Source organism: Esox lucius, chromosome 16 (genome assembly GCF_011004845.1).
Source record: "Esox lucius isolate fEsoLuc1 chromosome 16, fEsoLuc1.pri, whole genome shotgun sequence".
Taxonomy (NCBI): domain Eukaryota; kingdom Metazoa; phylum Chordata; class Actinopteri; order Esociformes; family Esocidae; genus Esox; species Esox lucius.
In genome coordinates, this window is record NC_047584.1 from 16,175,875 (window position 1) to 16,203,117 (window position 27,243).

At 45.7% G+C, this 27,243-nt stretch overlaps 2 protein-coding genes across 7 annotated transcripts in view; both read left to right on the forward strand.

Annotated features, from left to right (window-relative positions):
• LOC105024754 (FERM, ARHGEF and pleckstrin domain-containing protein 1) overlaps positions 1–23,518 on the forward strand; it is a 59,680-nt gene extending 36,162 nt beyond the window's left edge. The window contains exons 3-27 of one of the 3 annotated variants that reach the window (XM_010894900.5): positions 1,230–1,334; positions 1,449–1,491; positions 1,945–2,023; positions 2,691–2,788; positions 3,284–3,398; positions 4,465–4,612; positions 4,980–5,075; positions 5,201–5,367; positions 5,574–5,642; positions 5,988–6,066; positions 6,312–6,528; positions 11,538–11,725; positions 12,060–12,149; positions 13,612–13,745; positions 14,992–15,073; positions 15,185–15,422; positions 15,515–15,645; positions 15,753–15,821; positions 16,197–16,286; positions 16,585–16,667; positions 17,139–17,251; positions 18,023–18,189; positions 20,663–20,770; positions 21,848–21,999; positions 22,097–23,518. In XM_010894900.5, the coding sequence (XP_010893202.1) occupies positions 1,230–1,334; positions 1,449–1,491; positions 1,945–2,023; positions 2,691–2,788; positions 3,284–3,398; positions 4,465–4,612; positions 4,980–5,075; positions 5,201–5,367; positions 5,574–5,642; positions 5,988–6,066; positions 6,312–6,528; positions 11,538–11,725; positions 12,060–12,149; positions 13,612–13,745; positions 14,992–15,073; positions 15,185–15,422; positions 15,515–15,645; positions 15,753–15,821; positions 16,197–16,286; positions 16,585–16,667; positions 17,139–17,251; positions 18,023–18,189; positions 20,663–20,770; positions 21,848–21,999; positions 22,097–22,172 (2,937 nt within the window). In that variant the 3' untranslated portion in view covers positions 22,173–23,518. The remainder of the gene's footprint in view (positions 1–1,229; positions 1,335–1,448; positions 1,492–1,944; positions 2,024–2,690; positions 2,789–3,283; positions 3,399–4,464; positions 4,613–4,979; positions 5,076–5,200; positions 5,368–5,573; positions 5,643–5,987; positions 6,067–6,311; positions 6,529–11,537; positions 11,726–12,059; positions 12,150–13,611; positions 13,746–14,991; positions 15,074–15,184; positions 15,423–15,514; positions 15,646–15,752; positions 15,822–16,196; positions 16,287–16,584; positions 16,668–17,138; positions 17,252–18,022; positions 18,190–20,662; positions 20,771–21,847; positions 22,000–22,096) is intronic. The other 2 variants (XM_010894902.5, XM_010894901.5) reach the window with 2 other exon arrangements.
• A 485-nt stretch (positions 23,519–24,003) lies between these two features.
• zmp:0000001200 (dedicator of cytokinesis protein 9) overlaps positions 24,004–27,243 on the forward strand; it is a 78,754-nt gene continuing 75,514 nt past the window's right edge. For 2 of the 4 annotated variants that reach the window (XM_010894912.5, XM_010894913.5), the window contains exon 1: positions 24,006–24,497. In XM_010894912.5, the coding sequence (XP_010893214.1) occupies positions 24,381–24,497 (117 nt within the window). In that variant the 5' untranslated portion in view covers positions 24,006–24,380. Of the gene's footprint in view, positions 24,498–27,243 lie in introns of all 4 variants that reach the window. The other 2 variants (XM_034286925.1, XM_034286935.1) reach the window with 2 other exon arrangements.

The following is a 27,243-nucleotide window of genomic DNA, read 5'->3' on the forward strand; positions in this document are numbered from 1 at the left end:
GAAGTGGAGGAGGTGGGTGTAGATGAGTGGTAGCAGACTTGAAGGCTGTTGGGTCGTTATCGTAACCTGGGTGAGGCTGTTACTATAAACACACTACTGTTCTATGTTCTGCTCTGGTGAAAACCAGAATGCTGCCTGGTTGAACAGTTAACCTCCCTCCCTACATTACTTTCTTCTGGAGTCCCAAGGGTTTAACAACAGGAGGTGTGGCTTTAAACTGCAGTTCCTAACATTTTTTTTCCCTTTTCTTTGAAAAGTCATGGAAGCTATTTGGGGTTGCCTCGGTGTTGGCTGCGAATGTCCTATGGAACGGGGAAAGAAGTAGTGGGAAAAAACAGTCCAATGCTGACTGACTTCACCATTCAAATGGTTGTTGTGGAGAAATGGAACTCTTAGGTGGCCGGGTCGCAAGTAGATCTGCCTCAAAGAAAGGCTGTTCCATCGTCAGTCCACGCAGTGACATTTGGAACAACAAACACAGGGCAGACCCACCCCCACCCGCTCCTCTTTGTACAAGCCCCCTGGGCATCTGTAGGAGCGGAGGGGGAGGTTTCAAGCAATCATTTGCAACCTGAGATTAAAGGGAGGGGATTGAACGGAGGGTTGGGTTAGTTAATCATGATGTGTCCATGCAGTAGTGCAAATGTCAAATGTTTGTCAATGTCATTACTGCCAATCCACAAAGTCCTATAGAAATGGGAAGATCCACTCCTGAATATGCTTGCTCATCCGTGATTAGATTTGCAGAACTACTTTGCCGAGGGGATTTTTTTCAGTTAATTATCCGGAGATATTCATCATCAGTGTTAGTTTAATTTAATTTGATATTTTTTAGCCCATCTTTCTCCTCCCAGTTTTGAGATGACCAATTCCCAGCATGTCCTCGGATGCACCTTTGGCAAAGCACTTCTGCTTCTTATCACACTGCTTGCTCAACCAGGTGGTATTTGCAGGAACCTACTTGCTTGGAGGACAGAGCATACTCTGGAGGTTGCAGGCCCCCACATAGTGCTAAGACAAATTGCAGAAGAACCAATCACTGTCGATATGCTGCAAACCGGGATTTTACTGCAAGGCAGTGATTTGTAGAATTGGGGAGCCTTTGTTAACATTTTGTTATTGCGTAATTGAGCTAGTAAATCCCAGCTAGAGCAACATAAAGTCCAAGACTTTCACTACTGCACCCTGACTTTACAAACTACCCTTGACTGTTTCTGTGTCTTTTACAGCAAAGAGCCTCGGGCAAGGTGCTGTTTGACTTGGTGTGTACCCACCTGAACCTCGTCGAGGGGGACTACTTCGGCCTTGAGTACGAAGATCACAATAAGATGACTGTGAGTTAAGAGAGACAATACTTTGTGGTCGTTTCTTCATGATGTCTTCACATGGAAGGCTTGAATTCATTTCTTTGTTCTCTAAGGGATGTTTGTGTTCCTTTCGGTTTCCAGGTTTGGCTAGACCTCCTTAAGCCTATTGTGAAGCAGCTGAGACGTAAGTACCCTGAATTCATTGGACACAGCTGACAATGGGCAGTTCAGTCTAAATTTGCTTCAACTATTACTGGTGGTCTGGTTACGAGCAGAAGAAAGTGAATCAAGCTTGAACATAGAAATGTTAAATATCTTCAGAAGATGAAGACAGCAAGGAGGCTTTGTGGTGTGAGAAAGTCTAACCAGTTCTCCACTTAGCCCTTTCTTCCAGTCTGAGGCATTGCTGTTAAAATTTAAGCTCCTATTAAACAACTTCAAAAAAGTCTTATGAAATACTTGTTTGCTCTTCTTATATACAGAATTCCATTAGCTCATTGTGACATAACCCTGATTCAGGTCAGTTTGAACTGTAGCAGAGGAATATCCAAGTCTCTGTATTTTCCTATACATATCCTCTGTGTCATCATGGCTGTGACTTTTCTTAAGTAACCATGCCATTATCTCGCCCCCACAGGGCCCAAGCACACAGTCCTGAGATTTGTCGTGAAGTTTTTCCCCCCAGATCACGCCCAACTACTGGAGGAACTTACTAGGTATGACTACATTTGAAGAAGCCTATCAAATCACAGGAGCTTTCACCAGCAAAACCCCCAACCATCATTTCAAAGAAACACTCATTTGACATACAACTGCTGTAAGATATCCTCATCCAAATGTGCTTAATAGTTGGAAATTGTATTCAGCTGACAAGCTGTTGATGAATTAGGAGCCTTATTATTCAGTTTTTCCATTAGTGTAAGTCATTTTTCAGGTCAGGTCAGTTTGTGGGACGGACCTCCACGTCAATGAAAGAGTCTGCTAATGCAGAAGCGACTGTGTTCCAGTCTCCCAACAGATTTATTTCTGTTAATTCAAGTCGTCCGTGTTTTACTCATGTCCTGTCTTTAATGGAGCACCTTGAAATGGTCTTGGTTATTAACATTGGACCGGTGACAGATTTATATTTTCTATTTATCTGGTGAAAACTTGACCCTGAAGATGAGTCTTGCAGGTGACAGGTACACTTTGATCCAATTGTCAACAGCCAACTATGTCTGGCTGTGGTGACATGTCAGGAAGCCGCCTCTTCGGTCTTGTTGAATGATGGATTTTGGCAACCTGGGATCATTTCCAAGTGTTTGTCGTCTGACAGGTTTCTATGTTATCTGGCTAGAAATTCATTGGACTTTCTAACGTGGCTCTTTGTCCCATTTTGTCTAGGTACCTCTTCGCCCTGCAGATCAAGCATGATCTTGCCTGTGGACGTCTGACCTGCAATGACAGTAGCGCCGCCCTGCTGGTCTCCCACGTCATCCAGTGTACGTCTCTCTATTACTTTCCCAACAGCTCAGTGGATCACAGGGCAGATCCGTGTGCAGAAAACATGTTGCGTTGCTCATGCAGAAACGCTGTCAAACAGGATGGGATGTAGCGTTGCAAACTGAGAATCTGTACGTTGCCATGGATACTGCTTTAGTCCTCCTCTGAAGGAAATCTGAAAAGACGGACGGATTTAGAATAACCAAACATGTCAGTACCTTGCCCAGAAACATACTGCAAGAAAGCCTTTTGAAAACTCTTTCCTTCTCAGCCTGGATGCGAGTGCTAGAGGGAGCTGTCAAAGTGTGATGAAAGAGGCACAGATGTGGATGGATTATATTTGCCTCATTTCTATTCTAATCGATTCTCTGTGGGGATGTATTCAGACAATCAGAAGTATTGTCAAACTGTTTTTTGCTGATCATTTATACATTGTCATAATGGGAAATAATGTAGTAATACCATTGTCATAAAATTATCTCTTTATTTTATAGCTGAAATTGGGGACTTTGAGGAGAGCCAGAGTCGGCAGCATCTCCTCAACAACAGCTACATTCCTGAACAGATGGCTTTGATGGACAAGATCATGGAGTTCCACTCGAAAAATGTGTGAGTAGATAATCTATAGATGCTGCGGAAACTGAGCTTTGTTCAGGCATTATTCTGGGTTGCTCCTGGAACAGGGGAGAAGTAATAAAAGACTTCATAGGTTCACATCCCATGGGAAACCTCTCCATTGAATGAATAGTGTGTTTTGTTTCATTGCTTTAGCTGGCTTGGAATTCTTTATCATGTTTAGACAAGACTGGTTTAGTGGTTGCGGCCTGGAGGTGAATATGTGAATGTCTGCGTTATCAGCAACACGGCATGGGTCCCCGGAAAGGTCTGGAGCACACCACACTAAACAGCTATCATTTTCATACCCATGGCTAGTCATAGACAGGTTGGCACAAGGGAAATGGTCGCTTGAATTCACTCACTTTAACTTCCTCCTACACCCAGTGTTTTCCTGTCAACGGATTCTCCATTTGTAAGTTCTGCACTACTGGAGAAACACAAGGTGGAAGGCATCCATGTCCCACAGTCCTCCTCATCGCCGCAGCAGGCCTGCTCTGAGCATGTGCTAGGACATGACCGACCACCAGTTCTCCACACCACAGTGGTGTCATGGCAGAAATGGATGCCATGCAGATGACAAGAAGGCGCTCCAATAGATTAGACCGGTCTCTGACTTTTTTTCTTTTCAGCTGATAAGTTACCACAATAAAACTGCTGGGAGTCATGGCCAGATTTAAATCTCTAACTACTGCACATGGGTAACAGGAAAGCTTCTTTCTGCAGATAAATACTTGGGCTGTGAGTTTCTACGAACATTTGTTTCATCCAGACCTTAGGGTTATGTTGTGTCAGCTGAATGTTGGAACGCTAGTTGGCCTTTAGAGCAGTTGGGTTCAACTGCCAAAGCGGGTCACATTCTAATGTATCCCACCTAAACTTCACTCAGCTGTGATTGGGAAGCCTACAAGACTTGCGTGAGACTGCTTCCCGCCTTATTCCCTCGTTAGTTCACGTGAGCCTAATAAAATATATGCATTACTATTACAGGGTGCTATTTGGAGTGCTTACGTGGAGGCTTCCGATTAGACTTGACTCAGACTTCTGTGTGTGCTTCCAGGGGTCAGACACCGGCGGAGTCGGACTACCAGCTGCTGGAAGTGGCTCGCAGGCTTGAGATGTACGGAGTGAGACTGCACCCCGCTAAGGACCGCGAGGGCAGCAAGCTGAGCCTGTCCGTCTCGCACACTGGTGTCCTGGTCTTTCAGGTGACTAGCACTCCATTCCAGGTCAACCCAGTAGACGGGCGGAGAGTAAGAGGATGAATAGCCTGCTGTTTCTAATTAGAAACAGGCCGGTTGTTTGTCTTCTGTTGGATTTGGATGGTGTAATAGCAAAGTGGGGGTAAATGATTAACAGGATATAATAAGCAGAAAGATCCAACGCTCTTGCTTGCAGCCATTTCACTGAATTGTTCTTTGGAGGGACATTGAGATGATAAGAGTTTGACATGTAACAGCTTCTCTCTGCACAAGTCTGTTGGGATTAAGAGCTGGCCAGTTCTATTTGTGGAGCGCAGGATGGCGTGTCACACGCCATGTTAAACCTCTGTGTCTGATCTTATATCTGCTGCAGGGGCACACCAAGATCAATGCCTTTAACTGGTCTAAAGTGCGCAAATTGAGCTTCAAAAGGAAACGATTCCTCATCAAGCTCAGGCCAGACCTGAATGTAAGTTTCACAACCACAGACCTTAGTCAGATCAATGACTCATATTCAGTTAAACATTGCCCACGGCTAAAGCCTCCCTCCCTTTCTGTTATTGTGTGTTCCACCTATATCTGTCCCCTACGCAGCAGAGCTCTTATCAGGACACTCTGGAGTTCCTGATGGGTAGCCGGGACTGCTGTAAAGTCTTCTGGAAGATCTGTGTGGAATACCATGCTTTCTTCCGCCTCTTTGAAGAGCCCAAACCCAAACCCAAGCCAGTCCTGTTCACCCGAGGCTCCTCCTTCAGATTCAGGTAGAGAAGCTGACCCCTTGAGGCCACAAAATAATAAAACATGTCTACTGTATCTCTCAGGACTCAGAAGATGGTAGGTTTGATAAAGAACCAGTCAGTTTCTCAGTCTCAAACAAATGTTCTGTCTGTCACCTGAAAATGGCTGCACCATTTCTGCTGTTAAGTTCACTGACCTCAATCATCTTCCTGGCTACTTTTCTCCACAGCGGTCGAACCCAAAAGCAAGTGATTGATTATGTGAAGGACTCAGAGTTTAAGAAGATTGCGTTCGACAGGTATAGGCTTGGTGTTTTACATCCCAAATTGTTTCTGTTCTAAGGACCTCCAAAACATGATCAAATGTTCTTCAGGACCACCATTTCTGGGGGTTTTTGGGGGGTATTTTTGCTTCAAATGTATTGCTCATATAATTAAGAAATGTAATTATTAAAATGTATGTACAATTGCTTAATATCATGAATACTCACAGCTATTAATAAAAATAGTTGAAACAAATCTATGTTTAAAAATATTTTAAAAATCCACCACATGTATTAAGGCGGACCAATGGATGAAAACCACAGAGAGGCTGGCCAAGGTTTGACATGTGTGACGTGTCCACTTTCTGTCATCCTCTATAGGAAACACAGTAGGGTCCAATACAGCAGCAGCCGCTTGTCTCCCCTGCCTTCGCCTCACCGCCCTCAAGTGCCAAAAGAAGTCAGTGTCTCCGTGAGGGTTCTTACACACACAGTCTATCTGAGGCTCACTGACAAATTGTGGAACGGTCTGCGTCTATCCGATAGCCAACCCAACCATGTTTTAATCTGGCGAAACCAATGAAATATAATGCTTGGAAGCATGTCAATAATTGAAGTAGAATGAATAACACATTCACGTAACATGACATTTCTTGATCTGTTAAATAACCTTGCCTGTCTCTTCTCCCTTGGCATACTCCGCAGAACGCGAGCGGCGCCCCTGGAGACGGGCTGGGCCTCGACTCTCCACCCCGCCGCCACTGGAAGGAGTCTGTGTTGGTGAGCGCCGAGGACCCGTCCGCCTTGCGATCCAGAGGCAGCCCTTCCAGCCAGAGGAACGGTGCACGCGGCGAGGACAGGCCGGGCCCCGGTGGAGAACCAGGCCCGGCGCGGCAGCCCCAGCCGGACCATCTGAACACAGGTCCAGCCTCCCAGGGTGCTAAGGGCAGCAGCACGTCCATCCCCTACATTGACTGCAGTGATATAGATAGTGAATACGATGTGGCCAAGGGCCGGGTGACCAGGTCTCGCCCCGCTGACGCCTACGGGGAGGAGTCGGGGGGCCCCCTCCGTGGCGGTGCGAATGACCGGGAGCACGCTCTCGGTAGGATGAGGTACAGGGAGTCCCGTCCTTCCCCTAAATCCCCCCTCAATGCGAGCCGCGACCTAGATGAATCAGACGCTGCGTCGTCCTTCTATGGGGGTCCGCCTCATGGCCCTCTGCATAGCACTGTGACGGAGGAGTCAGGGGGTGGCGGGGCTGGTGACCAGCGTAGCGGCGCCCCCCCGACGGTGCGCCGTTTGTTAGGCTCTAAGAGCGCCACCTCCAGCCCGATCATGAGCACCTTCCACCGAACGGGCTCGCTCAGCCACACCGAGCAGAACGGCTACACTTCCAAGCCCCCGCGCTGGGACGACTCGGCCCGCGGTGGCTTTAATGCCCGGGGGGGCCTAGGGGCACCCCGAGACCAGGCCCCGTCCCACTATGGCAGCTATTCTCCCATCATAGCCCGCTCGCCGCACTTGCCGAAGCTCCACAACACTCGCAATCGCTCAGACACTGATCCCTTTGTCCTGAGCCACCTGCAGGCCACCTCCACGCCTTCCCGCGACCTCCGGCCCGTCTTGTCCCGCGCCGAGCGCGTGGCTATTATGGAGCGCCGAATGGTGGCCAATGGCCTGTCGGCTCCAGGCCAGCCCAAGCCCGGCCCCTTGCAGAAGCTGTCCGGCCGGGCCAGCGTAGACCCGGTAGGGGCCGTTAAGATGATAGACGGCTCCACCAGCAGTGGCACGGAGTCCAGTGACTCGGAGGAAGCCGAGACCACCACGGGCAGCTCTGGCAGCCACCCACTGACCTACGGTAACCCCATGGCCGTGAGCTCCTCCTCCCCCATGCCCCGGAACAAGTACTCCTTCGGTAGCCTCCAGTTGGAGGAGGAAATGGAAGACGGCTGCCTTAACTTTAGTGATGAGGACGGGGCCCATGTGTTCAGCTGTTAGGGAGGCCTAGAGGAGGAGGCCGGGTGTCCCCGGCTCTGACAGCTTGGGGGGTGTGGTGGCTCCTGTGGTTACTGTAGGACAGGGACAGATGTTGCTCTGGAGGGTCCAGTAAGGTCATCATTAACTCCTGCCATGCTCATCTGTTTCTGGGCCGCCTACTTGGAACCAGCTGAGTAAACAGAGCCGTGAGCCGGCCTGTCACGGTTACCCACCAGGCCTCTCCCCTTTCACTGAGGGAGCCGTGTCTCCTCCGTTCTCTTCCCCCCCCTTAGGGGTTAGTCTCTCATGTCTACTTTGATTGTATTGGTGTGTCTTGCACACACCAGGTTGTTCTTGTTTTCTAGTGCCAAGTCTTTGGAAAAAGCCCTATATAGCAGCAGGAATGAATGCAGTGGTCAGAGGGGGTTGTGAACAACCTAGTGCTCCATTTGGGAACCTAATAAAGAAGTGTTTAGGATGAAGTTGGGGGAATATTATTTTGCAGTTGCACGTATGTATTTTTCTGTGAGTGTCTACACTCAACATGGGGTCTACATGAAAGCGTTCTAGGTTTAATGAGTTTTATTGCTCTGTCAAATGCCGATAAGTGTCTTTGTGTAACATATCCGTTCTGAAAACTGACAGTACAGTAGGTTATAGCATGTGGATGGGAGACATGGCCTACCTTTTACACAGTACTGTATATGCACTGGTTTTGCTTTTCTAATCGTTCTGTTGATTATGTAGCCTTGTGATAGACTGGTTTGTCTTAATTAGATCTAGAAACAGAGGAGGCAGGCAGTGTCCTGTGTTGTTCTGTGTGATGTGGCGTTGGATAGGAGATTCAGTAGTGATATTTAGGGTGTTAGAAGAATGCAAGCGCATCGGGTATCTGGCTTGTACTGTAAATATATGGTATGTATCTAATTCATTTCCATAGTGACAGGTGGTCATGTGTTTTGTCTTTTGGGGGCTGCGAAGGTTTGTCCCAGCTCAAACTCCTAACTTATATTTAATGTTTACAGTAACCCTGTCTTCGATACAAAAATGGTCGACAAAGGAACATTTTACAAATTCTTGTTGACTGGTGTTAGAAATAGATTAACCGATACGCACATAGCTTGTTCTGGAAAAGATCCGTCGAAGGAACTTTGCTTAAAACGCTGTCGTAGCCCTCTTAAAATACCAGCGCTCATCCATTCCCATTTAGTGCTTTTGGACTTCAGTAGTTCTGGTTGTCCAGCCAAGGTGGGGTTTTAGGCCTGTTTTATTCGTTAGACCTGAGAGAGTTTGAGACAGACCTCTGTGAAAGTGATACAGGTTCAGTGATTCAGTTGTTTTGTGGCACTGATGCCCACTGTTGGCATCGTTTCTTTCCCCCGTCTACCTATACATCTCTTGTAAGTGTTCATTCTCTATGGTTCAGCAAACTCCAGAGGTCTACACAGCTCTATGTTTTTGCCCTTTTCCACAACATTGCAAAGTTTGCCATTTCCTCCCTAACAAAATGACTCTGCACTTTTGTGTTTTAATTGTTGTTTTGTTTTCTTGCTATCCCCAATTTTCTTTCTTTTGCTTCATTTTCCTCATTGTTCTTTGTTAACATTTCTTTGTGGATTATTTTGATTAAGGATTTGTTGACCTTATACCACAGAGCTTTTTTTTCTCCAACTTTCCTTGTCCAAATGAAACACTGTTCTGTTTTGTCAGCATGCAGCACTTACGGGGTAAAGTCTCACTGTGTCTCTATTTCCCTGCTCTGTAAGCATGTTAACCTGTTCCTGTACTGTCCTGATGTTTTGCTGTTCTGTCACTGACTGTATGTGAAGAGAAAAAGGGGTTACATTGGGTCTTCTTTACTGCAGTGATCCCGGTAACTGTCGGCAGAGGGTGAAGAGGACTAGAATCAAGAAATGACATCAGGATGACAGGAACTCGAGATTAAACAGGGAACACGGAGGCAGGTTTCAGTATGTGCCGCTTGTAATGTATTTGAAAGGCAATTTAAGGGCAGCGTCTCAAATCTCCAAGTCTCTCAGCTCATCCATCAATGTCATGGGCTGCTTCTATTGTCGGCGTTCTGAGACGCTTTTATTTTGGACTTTATCCATGTGTCTATATCTATAAATATATATATATATATATATATAGTATTTATTATCTAACTTGTAGTCGTTTATGATATAGTGTGTATTTATTAACGTGGTCCGAAATTAATAGAAATAATGATGTTTATTAAATTGTCACTGAGGGTTTTACTGGATTCCTTGATTGGTTCCGGTTCCAGTGTAAGGGAACAGTATAGGGGTGTTACTGGATCACTGCAAGCAAAGAGACGGTCAAGCACACCAAGCACTTTCCTATGGCTCTGTGGCACACATCTGATCCCAGGGGTCAGGATGCATATTCAATCTTAGGTTTCCTAATGCGATGTAATAAATGGTGGGTGTCAGTTTTACTCTGGGACCTATAGGTCAGGCTTTGGTGTGCAACTGTATTCATAGGTTTGAAATGCTGGTGTCACCCTATGGGACCAGGCTTGGTTCTGCTGCATGTCCAAGAGGCTAACCCAGGGTGCAGGCATAGTGTTGATTCTTTCCTGCCCTGGCTGTTCTTCTGTGTACAAACCCTCACCTCTCCTACCTGCTCTAAAATACCGCACCCACAGCAGACGATGCTGTGGCTCTTTCAGCAGAAAGGTAGGGTCGGAACCATCACAAATTCACTGGTTACTGCTCACCCACTACACCTATTTAACTTAAAATCTCTATTAAATAAAACGAGTACATGGCACTTCTGCTGACTGTGCTACTTCAATTGACAAATTAAACAGAATTGAATTGTGTACAGTAGATTAAAGGCACAGTACTATGGGTAGGATGCTCCCTCTAAAGCAACTGACCATCTTAATGAAGGGATACTGTAATAAAGTCATTATGCTGGGACACATGAAGCACCTTGTGCACTGTGACTCCTGAAGTACTGTAAGAGAATGCCTAGTTGTCATTTTAAAGTCGACCTTACTGCTCTTTCCCCCTTGCTTTCGCTCACTCTCTCACTTTCATAACACTTTGTATGCTACGGTTTGTTGTTGATGTTTCTTTTTGAACACTGGGTTCTGATACTGATTTTACCATCTCTCTCTCTCTCCTCTTTCCAAGAGACTTTCTACACTTTTTAACTTTGTAACGTTATACAGTTGTGCACTAGTGTCAATAAAGTTGACCTTCATGAAGTGGGACTCCAGAATCTTCTTTTATAAAGACCCCTGACATTGTCTCGTGACCGTTGTAGATGCTAGTCCCTGCCCCCATCCTCCTGCGCTGCCCGTAGATGTAGCCCCCCCCCCCGCTCTGTTAAATGTCCGTGTGCCCACATCGTGTGTTATGCACCCGTGTTCGCGTGTGTGCGTGTGTGTGTCTCGTGGCTCGCGTGTTCACCTAGTGTAAGTTTGCCCATGCGTGGTGCTTGCCGTCACCCCCCCCCCCCCTCCCCCTCCATTGTAGTGTGTGTTGTCTGATGTTTCGCGCCGGTTTAATCGTGGTTCTGTTCATGCCAACGTGGTGCTATCAGAGGACAGCAGGCGGTGATCGGCAAGTATGCAATCACGTGTCCCCGGCCGTCATCCTAGTGAACACAGTGGCAGGGTAGTAGTGGGTTTAGGTAAGAAATGTCACTCCGTCATCACACTGTATTCAACCCAGCAGCAGTGTAATCGTGTGCCATCAGGGTGAGATGCCAGATGCTACATTGACGAGCCCTAGAGGTGTCTGGACTGCAGAGTGAGTCATGACTCGCTTGTCTGGGTGCGTGTAGCTACAGCAGCCAGCTGCAGGCCAGACTGATACCCTCCCAAAATCTCGCCCTGTTTTCCCAGTGCTGCAAATACTTAGTGCTTGTCGGGCTCTTTTCTTTCCCCGCCTCTCATCTGCCTCTCCGTCCCTTCGACAGGGTTGGCGTCCGACAGCCCTCATCTGTCCGCCTCCTCCGGTAACTCCCAGGGCATGGTGAACGGGCAGAAGCCGGTCCAGCTCTTCGGTCACAGTCCGGATGGTCGGCAGCCCTCCCCCCTCACCAGCCCCCTGCTCAATGACGCCGGCAGCGTGCGCACCGACGATGAAGACGAGGTTCGGAGGAAGGTTTGTGGTCCAGAGAGGGCCCCTGTACAAGGCATATAGATGCTTCTGTGTCTTTGTAGTTCAAAATGTCCAGGGACGTTCAGCAGCTTCAGACAGGCTCCAGTCAGGTTTAGTACGAACTTGAATAGCAGAAGTCCTAGAATACCTAGCCTGTATGTATCTCCATTGGGTCCAGTGCTGTGGAGCTATGTCTGATTCAGGTAACCGTGCTCCATGTCACGCTGGGATCAACTGAGACAGAAGGTGAACGGAGACCCAAGGCCACGGCTCCATCTTTACTGTATTGACACAGTTGTCCCTTCAGTCCAAACACCGCCTCCTCTTTTGTTTGCAGAGGTTTCCCACCGACAGGGCCTACTTTATTGCCAAGGAGCTGCTGACCACAGAGAGGACCTATCTGAAAGACCTGGAGGTGGTGACAGTGGTAAGGTCCAATCACCTGATGGATTCCTCCGCTCCTCTCGTTGACACACACTGCTCCTTTTGTTTGTGCTCTTCCCTGCTGTTCCCCTCGGCTGAAGACATTGATTATTCCGGCTAGCTGCTTTACAACAGAGCATAGGGCTAACACGCAGAGAGACATGTTGAGGCGGTGGTGGCAGGACCTGTTTTCTTTTTGAGGGGCCAGGTGTGAAAATACTCTGGGAATAGTTTGAAATTGATTTGTCTGTTTATTTCAGTCAAGGCTGTGAATATACAGCGTAATGAGATCCATGGCCTTGAATGTCCCAGCTCAGTGTTGGGAAGGCATCCGGTTTGAGTTGTTTCCCCTCCTGTGGCTCTCACTGGCTTTGTGCCCACAAACATGACATCTGTTTATTTAGCTCCCGGGGGAGATACGGAACAAAACAGGATATTAAAAGAAAGGGACAATCTAAAGTGCGTAGTGCGTTTTGATCAGTGAAGTATGCTGTGAGTGTCGGCCCTTATGGACGCGTTGTGTTTGCAGTGAAGCTCCTAGAGAGAGAATGCAGAACCCCTCTTCTCAAACTTTTTCTAAGGGATGCAGCAGTTTTTCATCTGTTCTGATGTTCAGAGAAGGCTTTTTCACTTCTCATAAATATTTGTCTTGGCTGCTCTTTGTTGTCTCTCTCTCTTCTCTCCCCCTTTCTTTCTTTCTCCCCCCTGCTTTCTCTCTCGCTCAGCTCACTGTTGTCGTCGTCATCCCCCTCCACCATTGGCTGGTGTTGTTATGAGTGAAGTCATCTGAGAAACAGCTGCTGGCTGCCCCACTCTCTGTTTCCCAAGGCCTTTCAGCAGCACCCTACTATCTTATCCAATCACTGAGCTTCTCTATTGACCCTGACATGTTAGTCATTTAGAGTACGCTATAATGCCCTCTTGCCTCCACCTTAAGGGCACTAACTGTGGGGATATCACCCTTTTCCCTGTAGTCTAGTGCTTTTGACCCATTCTCAGTGGGGAATGTACAGATTGCATATGATTCAAACTCAACCACCTACACCAATAATGCACTTCACGCTACATCTTCCCTTTTAATCGACTCAGGTTGCCTTAAATGAAAATGTCCCCAGGTCTTTTAAGGAAAGATGGGCTATTGATTCCTTCCTTTCTTGCATTCAGTTCATTAAAGGGTTTGACGGTCATTAGGGCCAACGTGATTATTGCTTAGCAACGGAACAGAGGTGGTATTTTGGCAGCCGCACGTCAGGTAGATTTAAATGCAATCCAGAATCAGATGGGAAACATAATCCACCATAACCACTGCCTTTGGCGTCTGGCGATTGTGAACGTCTTTATTTGCATGATTTTGTGTGTGTGTGTGTGTGAGCCATGCTTTAATAATGCGGTGTGTTCTCTTTCACCATGCTTGTCCAATACGTGTGTGTGTGTGTGTGTGTGTGTGTGTGTGTGTGTCATCCCAGTCTTTTCAGGATGCAGTGGGTAAAGACGAGGCTACTCCAGAACCCCTGAAGAGCACCATCTTCTCTCACTTCGACCCTCTGTACAAGTTCCACTCCGGCTTCCTCAGAGAGGTGGAGCAGAGGCTGGCCCTGTGGTGAGATGGCATGAGACACGGGACAACTGTCCTCCGTCACGTCGTTGTCGTGGTTCAGGCCGCCTCTCCTGAAAATGTCAGCACACTTAGCCTCGCTCTGCTTGAGACCTCTTTACTGTGGCGTTTAGTATGGGGCCCGTTCAAGGCCTGGCCTTTGTTTAATGAGAGGTGCTGGCATTCGGACGCAGAGGATGAGGGGGTGGGGGGGGGGGGTTGCTACAGCAACGGTCCAGCTGCATCAAAGCACTGCTATTCCTTTTAGCCTGTGGGTTCCTCCGCTGTCTGCTCCCCTTGATGATGCAGGCCCCACATCGCAGCAGCACCCCTGTGGGGATCCGTAGGGCCTAGCCGGCGGACTGTCGCAGGTGCCGACATCACACCGCTGTGATGGGCGTCGCATCTAACCTTAGGAGCAGGAGACGAGCCACGGGAAAGACCTGACTGGGCGTCTCACTGAAAATGCGTCTGACCGCTGTGGCTGAGGCGAAGGAGCCTACTGACTAGGAAGCACAGACAGATGTAGCCGACTATCCCCTTTATCGTTTTACATATTCAAACCTGTGCGTGTGGTTGAGTTATTTTTATCTGGACAGGTAATGGGATGTGTGCACAAATGGGTTGTATTTCAATGGCATGACCTCATTAAATTCCCCTCTGGGTTTGTCCTGTACTGTATCCGTTAGTGTTTTAGTTAGAGTATAGGATAGTGTTTTAGTTAGAGTATAGGATAGTGTTTTAGTTAGAGTATAGGATAGTGTTTTAGTTAGAGTATAGGATAGTGTTTTAGTTAGAGTATAGGATAGTGTTTTAGTTAGAGTATAGGATAGTGTTTTAGTTAGAGTATAGGATAGTGTTTTAGTGTATAGGATAGTGTTTTAGTGTATAGGATAGTGTTTTAGTGTATAGGATAGTGTTTTAGTGTATAGCATAGTGATTTAGTGTATAGGATAGTGTTTTAGTTAGTGTTTCAAACTGTTGAGAGTATGGGTCCAAATGCTGCTCTAAAGGTCAACTGTTCATGCTCAGGGGAGACACCTGCTGGCAGTGTCCGGTGTTGCCGTTAAAGGATATTAATTTTACTTGAAGACCATTGGAATATTCTTGCATGAGTGCAAGAGCTCACATGAATATGAAATATGGCTTCAAGTGTGTCCTCAAAAGTCCACAGCAGAACTCTCATTGCACACATCCTAGCACAACAGTCCTTCAGAGAGACATACTTAATGATTGTTGCGGTATTTTTTAGGGAAGGGCGCTCCAATGCCCACATCAAAGGAGACTACCAGCGCATTGGGGATGTCATGCTAAAGAACCTCCAAGGCCTTAAGGTATGCTGGTGTTTTCCTTTATTATTTTTTCATAGCATTTATTTTTATTCTCCTACTAGCTCCCTGTGTGTTTGTTACGTATGAGAGACTTTCGTACAAATTCTCTTCTAGCCACTGATGGCCCACCTCCAGAAGCACTCCGAGGCCCTGGTGGAGCTGGAGAAGGCGTGCCGGGCCTCCCGCCGCCTGGAGGTGCTGGTCCGGGACTTTGAGCTGCAGAAGGTGTGCTACATCCCACTCAACGTGTTCATCCTCCGGCCCCTGCACCGCCTCACGCACTACAAGCAGATCCTGGAGCGTCTGTGCAAACACTACCCAGCCACGCACGTGGACTTCAGGGACAGCAGAGGTAACAGTGTTGACCTTTTCCGGACGTGATCAGAGTGCCCGGTTGCTGCCGCGGCCAGGGTGTTGTTTTTAACGGGACGGCCTCTCCTCCAGCTGCTCTGGCTGACGTGTCGGAGGTGGTGGCCCAGCTCCAAGCCGGCATGATCAAGATGGAGAACGTCCAGAAGCTTCTGGAGCTCAAGAAGGATTTGATCGGCGTCGACAATCTAGTCACCCCGGGGAGGGTGAGATGAGGGAGTGATCGGGGGTCAGCCGTTTGCGTGGAGTTGACGGTCGATCTCGTCCTGAGATGATGTGTTTAACTCTGGATGTTTTGACTTGTGTTTCTCAGGAGTTCATCAGGTTAGGCTGTCTCAGCAAGCTGTCTGGGAAAGGCCTTCAGCAGCGAATGTTTTTTCTGGTAATGTCTGCAATGCCACTGGTTTTTCGGCCCTCGTGAATAGCTTATTAAATTGATTATACACTCCAGTGAACTGACATGATAGACAGCTTTGAAAAGTACCTCTCTCTGTCTTTCTAGAAATCTTCATTTAACACAGTATTCCCACTACACCAATGTTATCTTAGATCATCTAATGAGACTGAAACTAATAATAATCACATTAGAGAGAGATTGAAAGTTATCAAGTGCTGTTTGGAGCAGGTGGATCTTGACAGAGCTCATTTATTAACAAAGCTAAAGCGTTCTCTTTATTTTTTGCTTTCCTGGGGGTGTTTGAAGTATTAATAACCTGTTAATGATTGTTGTCCCTGTTTTCTGCCTGTGCGACGACAGTTCAACGATGTCCTCTTGTATACGAGTCGAGGGATGACGGCAACCAACCAGTTCAAAGTCCACGGGCAGCTTCCTCTCCATGGAATGACGGTAAGCGTCTTCTAGCTTCCTGTTAAGCCTGTGGCCAAGTGCCCTCCCATGATGCTTGGCACACTAGAGAACACTGAGTACAGTAGCCTCCGCAGGTTTGTAATTATTAACTGGGAATGCACCAGTGTGCCTCTGTACCTCCCTGGCCATCTGTCTCTATCTTTAATTCCCCTACATCTCTCTAACTTCACGGATTTTCCCTTCCCTCTATCACACAGTCAGGGCCTCTCTCTCCCACCAGCAGATGTTCCCTGTCCTGCCTCGTGTGTCAACTGGCTGTGTGTCTGTGTGTCCCCAGATCCGGGAGAGCGAGGACGAGTGGGGTGTGCCCCATGCCTTCACCCTGGTCGGGCAGCACCAGTCCGTAGTCGTGGCCGCAAGGTGAGGCGGGCGGTCGGGAACCAGCTAGATTCTGGGATTGTCGTCGGATTAACCGCGGCACAACGCTGGGCTTTCGGGGCGGTGTGTTTTCATGTTAGCTGTGGCATGAGGAGGTTCAGAATGGGATGGTTGTCCAGTCGGCGGGTAACCAGTAACCTTAGCCTCAGATTTAAACAATAAGGCCTTTGTGTAATTACAAATAAACGTGAATTATTTATACCGCACATTGGCTCAGAAAAATAACTGTGTGAAATATTTATCAGGTCATGCTCGACCCTGGCAAATGAAAATGTAGATTTCCGTTTTAAGTTTTTCTGTTTGTAGTCTCTGCTGTGTTTTTTGCGGTAGCACCAGTCTGCAGGTATGGCTGTATCCACTGCATTTTAGGTTTGAGCAGCTGTGAATTCTGCCCCTCTGTCTCTCTCATCTCTCTCCCTCCCCCTCTTTGCATTTCTGCCCCTCCCCCTCCAGTTCCCTTTCTGAGATGGAGAAGTGGATGGAAGACATTAAGATGGCCATTGACCTAGCAGGGAGTAGCAACGGTCCTACCTCTGACCTCCTTGCCAGCAGTCTGACTGATAACAGTAAGTTGGCTTTACCCAATTTAAAAAATATGTATTTTAAAGGTCTTTAATAAACCACGGGTATTGCCCTCATAGTGTGAGTTAATCATTTATTAATCACTATTCCCTCATTTATCAACATTTGCTAGTTAAATGTTTGTGTTGCTGCCACTAATCTTTTAGTGACTGGTGCAATTACACCCCAACAGATTGACTTCCCATTGGTTGGCACGCCAGCAATACCTGATATAAGTACACAACACAGGACATTTAAGGAAGCGTAAAACATTTGTGAATTACAAAGGCCCCAACTTTTTCAAAGGTGGGAATAATGATTAATAAATAGAGAGCAAAATGTTAGGAAGTGCCTCATAAATGGTTTATAAATGCCTTATGAATTGTTTATTACAGACCCTTAAAATAAAGTGGTACCTTCTGCACTAGAATCGAGCATAAGCCCTGGGCACCGTATGGAAAAACTAGTAGTGCATCTGAGAAAATCCAACCCAATGTGTGGATGCTGAAGTCTCCCTTTACAGAGCCTCTTTCTACTGACTGCTAAATACTCTTCAAAGCGTGAATTGACAACCTTTTGATCTGTATAGAGCTTGAATGTCATTCTCTTAGTGTAGGGTGTATACATTGATTACAATTATTTATTATATATGTCTGTATTGGCAAAACAAGGCCACTGAAGCATTGTGCAACTATTGATCTGGTTTTACAGTAGGATCCGTTGTTCCCACGCTCTCTCGTGTGTCTCTGGAATTAACCGCTTCCTGAATTTCCCAGAATCCCCAACAGAGGACTCCTGTCAGGAGGCGGAGTCTGAGGACGACCTGGCGGCGTCGCGCACCTCCCTGGAGAGGCAGGCCCCTCACCGTGGTAACACCACAGTGCACGTGTGTTGGCACAGGAACACCACCGTGTCCATGGTGGACTTTAGTGTAGCCGTGGAGGTACCAGAACCAGCCGTGTCCTGCTTCATCTTTTCCCATCTCTCTCTGTCTGTCTGTGTTTCTTTATCTGAGTGTTTGTCTGTTTCCTCTCCTTATTAAACGGGCTTCTCTCACTTGGGAACAGTGTCCTCCTGTGCCACCCTGTCTCAGTCGTGGCCTGTGTCATCCCCACGTTATATTATCTTAATGCTTTGTCCTCAGGCTGTTTGTACTCCCATTTCTTAGTAGAAGTGTTTTAAACAGCCAAAGGAGATTCTAGAAATTGCTTTGTTTTTCCTGTTATGCTGTAGCTTCCGCAGAGAGCAGACCAGTTGTTAGCGTGAGTTGGGCTAACTACAAGGACACTGTTCTCATAATGTGCCCTCTGTGACTATCTCTCCGGTTCGATTTCCTTATCTCTACTGTTGCTTTCCCGCCCGGTTGTGCTCTCCTTGTCTCTCTCTTTCACAGCCTGGACTCAACGTCAGCCCCCCTGTGTTCAGCCCCCCTGTGTTCAGTCCCTGTGTTCAGCCCCAGCAGTGCATGCCTGTGTTTACACCTACTTAGTCTTTCTGTCTCTGTCCTTCCCTCCCTCTCTCTTTTCTGTCTGTCTCTCTTCTGTGGGTCCGTCTGTCTGTCCTCCGTGGTAGAGGACCCTAGTCCAGTCAATGATTCAGGGGCCTCCCTCTCGGGGCCCAGCAGTGGCCAGGGACCAGTGCCTCTGTCTGTTGTCTGCTGGTACCGAGTTCACAGCCTCTCCTTTAGTGATTCCTGCAGGAGTCTAGAGGTAAAGGAGCCGGGAGGAGAGGCCTCCTCATCGCACTGTAGCATCATCATCATGCTAGCGCCTTGTTGGTAAACGGTGTTGTGCTTTGTGTAACACTTTTTACCTGTAAAGACCTGCTAAACAACTGAGAGATTTGGGTTAGCCTACAATGACGGGGCCGTATGGCTAAGTTAGCGAAGCATGGCGCTTGCAACGCTACGATTATGGGTTTCATTTACAAGGACACCCATATGTAACATTTACAGATGCATGACTGAGTCACTGAAATCAAGGCATCTGCTAAATGGGTGTACATCCCAGCTAGGACATTTGATTACTTGGAAGTTGATGGAATGTATGTTTTTATTTTATTTTGGTATTTTTATTTTTGCTTGTTGGAACTAAGTAATACATTTCGTGAAATGTACAATTGGTAAACATTCTAAGAATCGAGGTGAACATTTTGCCTTTACTGGGAATATTTTTTTTTTTTTTTTAGATTGCAGGGAATTTCTAGAACTTTTTTACTATGGTTCCTTGAATGATTTTCAGTGACATTTTTAGTTCTCTGAGAACAGGAAGTATAGGTTATTTGGAGGTTTAGAAAAACTCTGACAGAATTCTTCAGGCTTTTAATAACACTGCTAGCTTACTGCATAATACAGACACATGGCAATTTTCCAATGATAATAATAAAAAACATTTCTCTATCATTGAGACAGTGCATCAGTGAGAGTCCAACCTATTCTCTGTCTGTTCTCTATCCATGGAAGTGGTCCCCTGCTACCAGGAGGAACCAAGGATCGATGCAGAAACTGCAATGCAGAAAACAAGAAGTGTTTTTTTTAATAATAGATTCTTTGAGCGTTACTAAAGTGTTATTGTGTTTGTAATGGAGACACTTGTTAATTTTCTTATAACATCACTCTAAAAGCCATGAGGATACCTGTAGGAAAAGTTAGGCTATGTACTGAAATAAGTATACAACTTTCCTGAACTTTCTGTGAACTATTTGAGAACATCTATAAATAGAACCAAGTATAAGCTTTTAAGACATGATCTGTTAAATTAATGGTGTATGCAAAATAATCAATGGACAAGCATGCTGTCACCACTCTAAGAAACAATTTGTTCTTCTCAGAAATGGATGTGCTAGCTGGGAGTGTACAAAGATTATCTAAAGCAGGGGTGTCCAAACAGTACCACAGAGGGCCAATTGTCTGCAGGTTTTCGCTCTCATCTTGTACTTGATTGACTAATGAGGTTACTAATTAGTTAGTTTCTACCCTCACCTGGTTGTTTAGGTGTGAACTGGGAACCAATTTATAGGAAAAAACTAAAACCTGCAGACACTCGGCCCTCCGTGGAACTGTTTGGACAACCCTGATCTAAAGTTTACAAAAAATGCTTCTTATCACCACTAGATGGCAGTTGATCAGTCTGTGACATAAAGTTCAGTGTTAATTCAGTGACTAAACTCTTGCTGGTTAAAGGCTGTCTGTTTATAGATGTACTTAACTCAGATAAACCACTGTTAAGGATGGACAGAGGCCCCAGGCTTAATCACAGTGGCTTTATATACACAGCTGACAGTGCAGCATATGCATTTACTTTCCTCATACGTTGTTTGTTGGTACGGCCTCTACTGTTTTCTATTTCTGTCATATTTCCTTTTATATAAAGCATACAAATTAAGTTTGCTGACTGTAAATTGTTGTTCTACTGTAGAATCAGCTGTCAGGTAACCTGCTGAGGAAGTTCAAGAACAGCAACGGCTGGCAGAAGCTTTGGGTGGTCTTTACGAACTTCAGCCTGTTTTTCTACAAGACACACCAGGTAAAGGGGTAGAAGCATCTCTTATTCATCCATATCTGTCTGAGTACACTGGGGTCCTTGTTGAAAACCATCAAGTTTCTTGCCCCGTCCTTGTAATCTTTCTCACAATGATCTAAAGGGTCAATCAGATCCTAAGGGCCTATTCACATACACAGGAGGTTGTTTGTAATGTTTATAGTTAAACTTCTCATGAAACAGAAGGGAATCGTAATATTGCTGATCAGTGCAGCACACATACAGTGTAACATATTCCACCAGAAGCTAGTAACTTGACACTGTTGCTGAGGTGGTGAATAGCCAGATACTGCAGATCAAAATGACCAATTGCAGTGAAACATGCCAATCTACAGTCCAGTAACAATGGCTCTTATTTTTGGGCCAGTATAGTGAAAATATTAGGAAAAATTAAACAAGCTAAGCCAGTGAGGTACAGTTAGCTAGCTAAATGAAACACTTGTATTGTGAATTCTTAAGTCAGCTCTCCAAATCTGAGATGATCCACACATTTGAGAACAGAACTTTCGAAATGTGTTCTGGAGACGTGGACACGCCCCTCTTGATATGATCCACGTTTGCCTGTAAAGTCCTGAAGTACAGGATGACCAATGGGATGTATGTGTGTGAAGACCAGAAGTACAGGATGACCAATGGGATGTATGTGTGTGAAGACCAGAAGTACAGCTGCGATTGCTGGGAAGACATTCCTCTTGCTCATGGTCCGTGATCTTTTACATAACAGCGATGACACTACATTTAAGTGTCCCACCACTCTGTGGAATGTCAGATCTGAATGCCATGAAGGGGAGTTCTGCACATCCGTGCCAGTTAGTCTGTTGTCAGCATTGGCACATTTCCCTTGAACCCTTTAGAAACACCACTGAATGGCGCCAGTGTTAGTCACGCAGAAAGTGGGTTTATTTTTCTCCTTTTGTTCTACCGCCCACAGCCACTAGGATGCGCGTGGTACTGAATGTTATCATCAAGAAACCTGAGTGATGTCAAGTGTACGGTAGTAAAACCCATTAGAGCTGCGAAATAACAAAAGCTTAACTGCTTGTTCCACTTCCCTGTCTCTAGGACGACTATCCTCTGGCTAGCCTCCCTCTGTTGGGCTACTCCGTCACCATCCCCACTGAGTCGGAAAACATCCACAAGGACTACGTCTTCAAACTGCACTTCAAATCCCACGTCTACTACTTCAGATCCGAGAGCGAGTACACGTTTGAGAGGTACGATGTATTCCGCGTTTCGCCGAGTGTACGGAATAGCTGTCCCAAGGATGGTACAGCGCAGTGTGAAACCCCCTGTGTCTTTCCCTCCATACAGGTGGATGGAGGTGATTCGCAGTGCCACGGTCTCTGCTAGCCACAGGCGCAGCCGGAAAGAGTCCCATCTTTACTGATCCAAAGAGCAGGGGCCTCTCCATGCCTCTGGTCCCCACCCCGACCTCCCATAAGAGTCCCGCTGGTGCCACAGCTGACGTCTCTGGACTCGGTTCATTTCCTGTTTTCTACATGTATATCTGGGACATGTGTACATCGAGCAGGTTCCATGCACAATCCTGGTGCTTTTTAATGCTTTAATGGTGACATGTCCGCTGGTTTAGACTGCATCAGAGACTGCATTTTAAACATTTCTACTCTGCTCCGAACCTCTTTTTGTAGGACGTCATTTTATACAGTTTTCTAACGGTCTGAAAACCACTTACTATACTTCTGGTTTTACATGTTGTCATTGGATTGTTTTTATGGTGGAAAGATGCTGATACAGCGATTCTGCATTTTTAAATTTTGTTTTCATACCTGGTTAGAATATCACTTCATTTTCAAGGTTTTTTGTGTCCTTGTTTGTTTTATGGAGAAAAAAATCAAAACAGAAAGCTGCTTAGAAACAAAAACAGCTTGAGTGCCAAACATTGTCCTAGATGAGAAGTATTTCACCCTCTTCAGGGACCCCCAACCATTCCATGTATTTGATCTATTCCTGAGCCAGCACACCTGATTAGACTTGTCAGCCCATCATTAAGCCTTTAATTAGTGAATCAGCTGTGCCTCTTCAGGACTTCAGCCAATTGTAAAATGTCTGAGGGTCCCTGAGGAGAGGGTAGAAGACCTAGGTCCTTGACTTTACAATGCAATTCTGTTATACTGTTGGTAAGGAGAATTCAGTGTTTCAAAACAGGACACTTTTTGCTTTTATAAGATGTCTCTGGGAAATATTAGAGACCTTGTGAAAATGTGGATGTAAGATCTCAGAATATTTTGTTGTATTACTGACATAACTCTAGAAGTATAAAGTAATCAGGGTTTTTACCATCACCACTAACACCAATTACTGTTGAGCAAATATTCCTGTTACATGCTGATCTTTGTTATAATGGACTCTTCCTAGGGTATTCTGAAGACTATTATATTCCACCCTGAATTGTGTGAGAAATGTGAGACATGTTCATAATCTGTGTATTATGAAGGAAACTTTATGGGAAAGCTTTAAAGAATATGTGTGAAAAAAATATTAACTTTCAGTTCCAAGCGTCATAGCCCTCAATGGACTAGGCTGCCAACTGAAATATATGTAAGGAGACCTTGATGAGAAACTTAAATGGATATATGCATTTGATGACAGGGTTGATGCAATTTAGCATCTGAGAGGGGAAAACTTTGTTTTTTCCTTATTGTGGGAATGCTGTGTTTTCCCAGAAAACAGAGGGTTATTTGGAAATGAAAGCAATAAAAACCTAAATTGACAGTTGTTGTGGGTTCTTTGCATGGTCCACAGACTAGTTGACCAATGTGTGATTGCCTATTAAATGCTTTTGACCGTTTTCACTTAAATTTGTTTCTGTTAGTCCAATAGATGGCATCATTGCTCAGCACCATAAGGCTTGTGTCATTGTGATAGTCACTTAATACAAGCCCGAGGTTATTGGTTATTATCTTATTAAAGAATAACATCAAGTCATTTCTGCCTAGTTTGAAATGTTGCAGGCCTATTTTATGCTTCTTCGTATATTGCAATAACACACTTATGGGGTATGATAACTAACACAAATTATGATTACTAGATCAAGAGGGACCAAGTTATCGTTCCACGTGTAGGTATACAAAAAAGCAATCTTCCATTTGTCATTATTGGAACAATGGTCACAAGACATTCGTAGATACTCAAATAGAAAGTGGAGTGGGTAGGCCTTTGTAAATAAATGGAGAGGGGAGGAGTGTGGACTTGGCCCGACACTGTTTCCAGAACGAAGCACGCAGATTACGCCTTCTGTCTGGCGTCTAGTGCACCGACGATAGGGAGACCGACTAGGGACAGCAGTAATGAGACGGTGACAGCACCGAAGATTGGTTCATAATGAGAGCAATAACTCAGCGGGCAATGTAACCGATGCGGGCTAACAGAATAGGCTACAACTTTCACTAGTAATTGTTGCAAATTATGAGATCAAAAAGCCAAGATGAACCATCACAATATGATCCAGTTTCAAACTCAAGGTGCGCACTAGCGTGGACTGCGAAACGGAAAGGCCGGCTGATGAATTCAAATGTTACTATTCTTTGACGTTTTAGCAATTGATAAATAAATTAATGAAAGGCAGAACTCGAAAATGTCTGTTCCAGTACATCCGGAGACCCGGAAATTTACAAGGGGACTAAGTAAACCTGGTACTGCGGCTGAACTAAGGCAAAGTGTCTCGGAGGTTGTCAGGACGTCCGTACTAGTTGTAAGTACTCCATTTCTAAACGGTCTTTCTAAGCTCCGAGGTTGACGCACTGTCAAGCAAATCTCTGTGGAGGCGTTTGCACGGGCAATCCAATTAAGATTATTATTTTCACTAAAGAATCTTGTCAGATTATACGTGAAAATATCCGATTTTAATAGACCAGTCAGTGGAGAAAAATTGGCTAAACGCAGCCGATGTTTCGCTGAACCAACCACTACATTGCTGACTTCAGGTCGGTTTGTGCCGCACTTTAATCATAGTAAACATGTGGTCAAAGCCTAGTTTTACATTTGTGATATGAATAATTCTGTTGGCCTACATCTGTTTTTAACGAGTCTACCAAACATGAATTTAACCTGTATTTGTGAAAAACCACAAGGCTTTAAATGTGCCATCTATGCTGAGATGCATGGGGCTCTTAGAAGAATAAGCATGGGCATACAACAGTACATCTCAATGGGAAGCACAACATATCTGAGTATTTGTATTCCATGTGTAATGCTTTTTACATACATATATACATATACTGTGTATGTATACACACACAGGTATACAGTACTATATTTGTTTTGTGTTGTTCAGAGTTAATGTTAATGAAAGTTGCTAGGTAACCGAAACTAACACCATCCAGGCTCTATGTCAGGGAAATGGAATCCTGACTCAAGATCCCAGACTTAGAACCACACCTTCGTATTATTTATTCATTTTCTCTCGTGGATCTAAGCCAGAGCATTCTGGATGAGGAGGAGACGAGGGATATGAAAAATGTGTTTTAGAAGGAAACCATTGTGATTATGACTGAATTAGAACAACTCCCATGTGGAGAATGCAGCGTAGGCCTGGCCTGGATATAACTGCTGCAGGAATATCATTTGACATCCTCTAGCTAGTGGCCATTCACTGACCAACATACTGTATGGTGGGAGGCATGGAACTGGAAGTATAGCTCTGTTGTTCTGGTGAAGGGCACGTGGAGCCCCTCAGAGTGGGAATGAAATGTGATTGTACATGAGACTACCATCCACACACACACACACATACATACATACATACATACTCTACACACACATAAACACACACACAACTTGTAATTAATTCCTCCATGAAAGATGTAAATGCTCTCAGAAGGAAAGAAGGATCTCTCTCAGCAACATAAAGGACAGATTGTGATGGATCCCTTAATCGTGAACAATTGTATTATAGTCTGCGTCTAAACCCAAATGTCATATGGAACTGAACAGATTCCACTTCGGTTGGTAGCTACTGTATGGCTCCGACTGATCTCGGGTCAGAAAAATTTGTTGGATTTTGGAGGCTGTCCTCCTCTGATAAGCCAGTTTGGGATGTTTCTGATAGTACACTGTGGGTAGAGCCCCTTTGTCTATTGTTGCAGGAGAGGGATGTACCAGTGGACCGGGCCATCACTGAGATGTCCCTCTGTGTCTTTATGCATCATCAGCTCTGAATTTGTGCTGCTGGCGTTGGTGACAACCATTGATACAAAACAGGACTTCGCACTCTCTCTGTCTCCTTCATATTAGAATAGAGCAGAAATCCACTTGGCCGCATTGGAGTAGATTCCTATCAGTGAAAGTGCTCTGTTCCATCTCTTTCCTTACTTGGGAACGATCCACTCAGATGTACTGTTTGGATGGAGTTAACCCTTCTACGGCAGCTGGAACGAATCCCTTAATGCACAAATGCTAGACAGCAGGCCGGGGTAGATGTGAGGTTTAATTCAGTGGTCCCTGTTTTGTTTCAGTTAACCCTGATCTCTTTAGAAACCTCACTGGCTCTGCTGTTGTTGGAAGCCCCGGTCTGAATGAGGGATGGCATCTTCCACAGCCTTCAGCCCCGTTCTACGGTCCTTACCAATGTGAAAGCAATGAGAGGGACATCAGTATCGGCCCGGAACCTTCTGTGTTTGCCTCAGAAGGCAATGGAGAAATCTGATGCCTTCTAAACTGTTTGGCAGGTGGCATTTCCTGCCTCAATCAAACTGACCATCCGAGAATCAACAAACAGTTTAGGCTCCCATCCGCTCACCACCCGTGTAATTGTCCATTTCCCTCATCCGCTCGCTCGTCCTCTGTCGCCCTCCGTTATGCTTCATCTGCAGGCCTCATTGCTAGTAACAGTCACTGTTATCATTTGTTTTATGAACACCCGTAGCAGTGTACAGCCAGCTCAGTGGGAGTTTCACGGTTCGCACGTCCTCATTAGATACATGACTTCAATGTCATAAGCAGCTCCAGTTGTCTTCATTGGGGATCGAGGGGTCCTAAAGCGCATTCTGCAGGACAGAACATAGCTCTGGAGTCGTCGCTGCACTTCCATCAATCCACATGTTCCTATTTAGGCTATCAACGGCACCTGCAATGTTGCCTTTCTCCTGTTTCTCTTCATCTCTTCCCTTGTTTATTTTGGACCAGAGGGGTGAAATGGCATGCATGCTACATCACACAGATGCCTCAGGTGATTGGGAATGAGGCCGTGCCACAGACAGAGGGAACATTGTCTCCTGTGTAATTTCATTCTAAATTTGACTGGAGTCTGTACTGGATTATGTGTTATGTGAGTTTTGTGCTAGGCCTCTTCATAGTGTCCTGTCAGCTACAATGTATATCATACTGTATTTCTCCTACCTCTTCAAAATGGCCCTAAGGTCAAATGAAAAGGTATTTAATCTATCCAAATGTTGTGTGGACCGCCCTTTAAGTTGTTTGTCTCTGGTCTTTTTGATGTG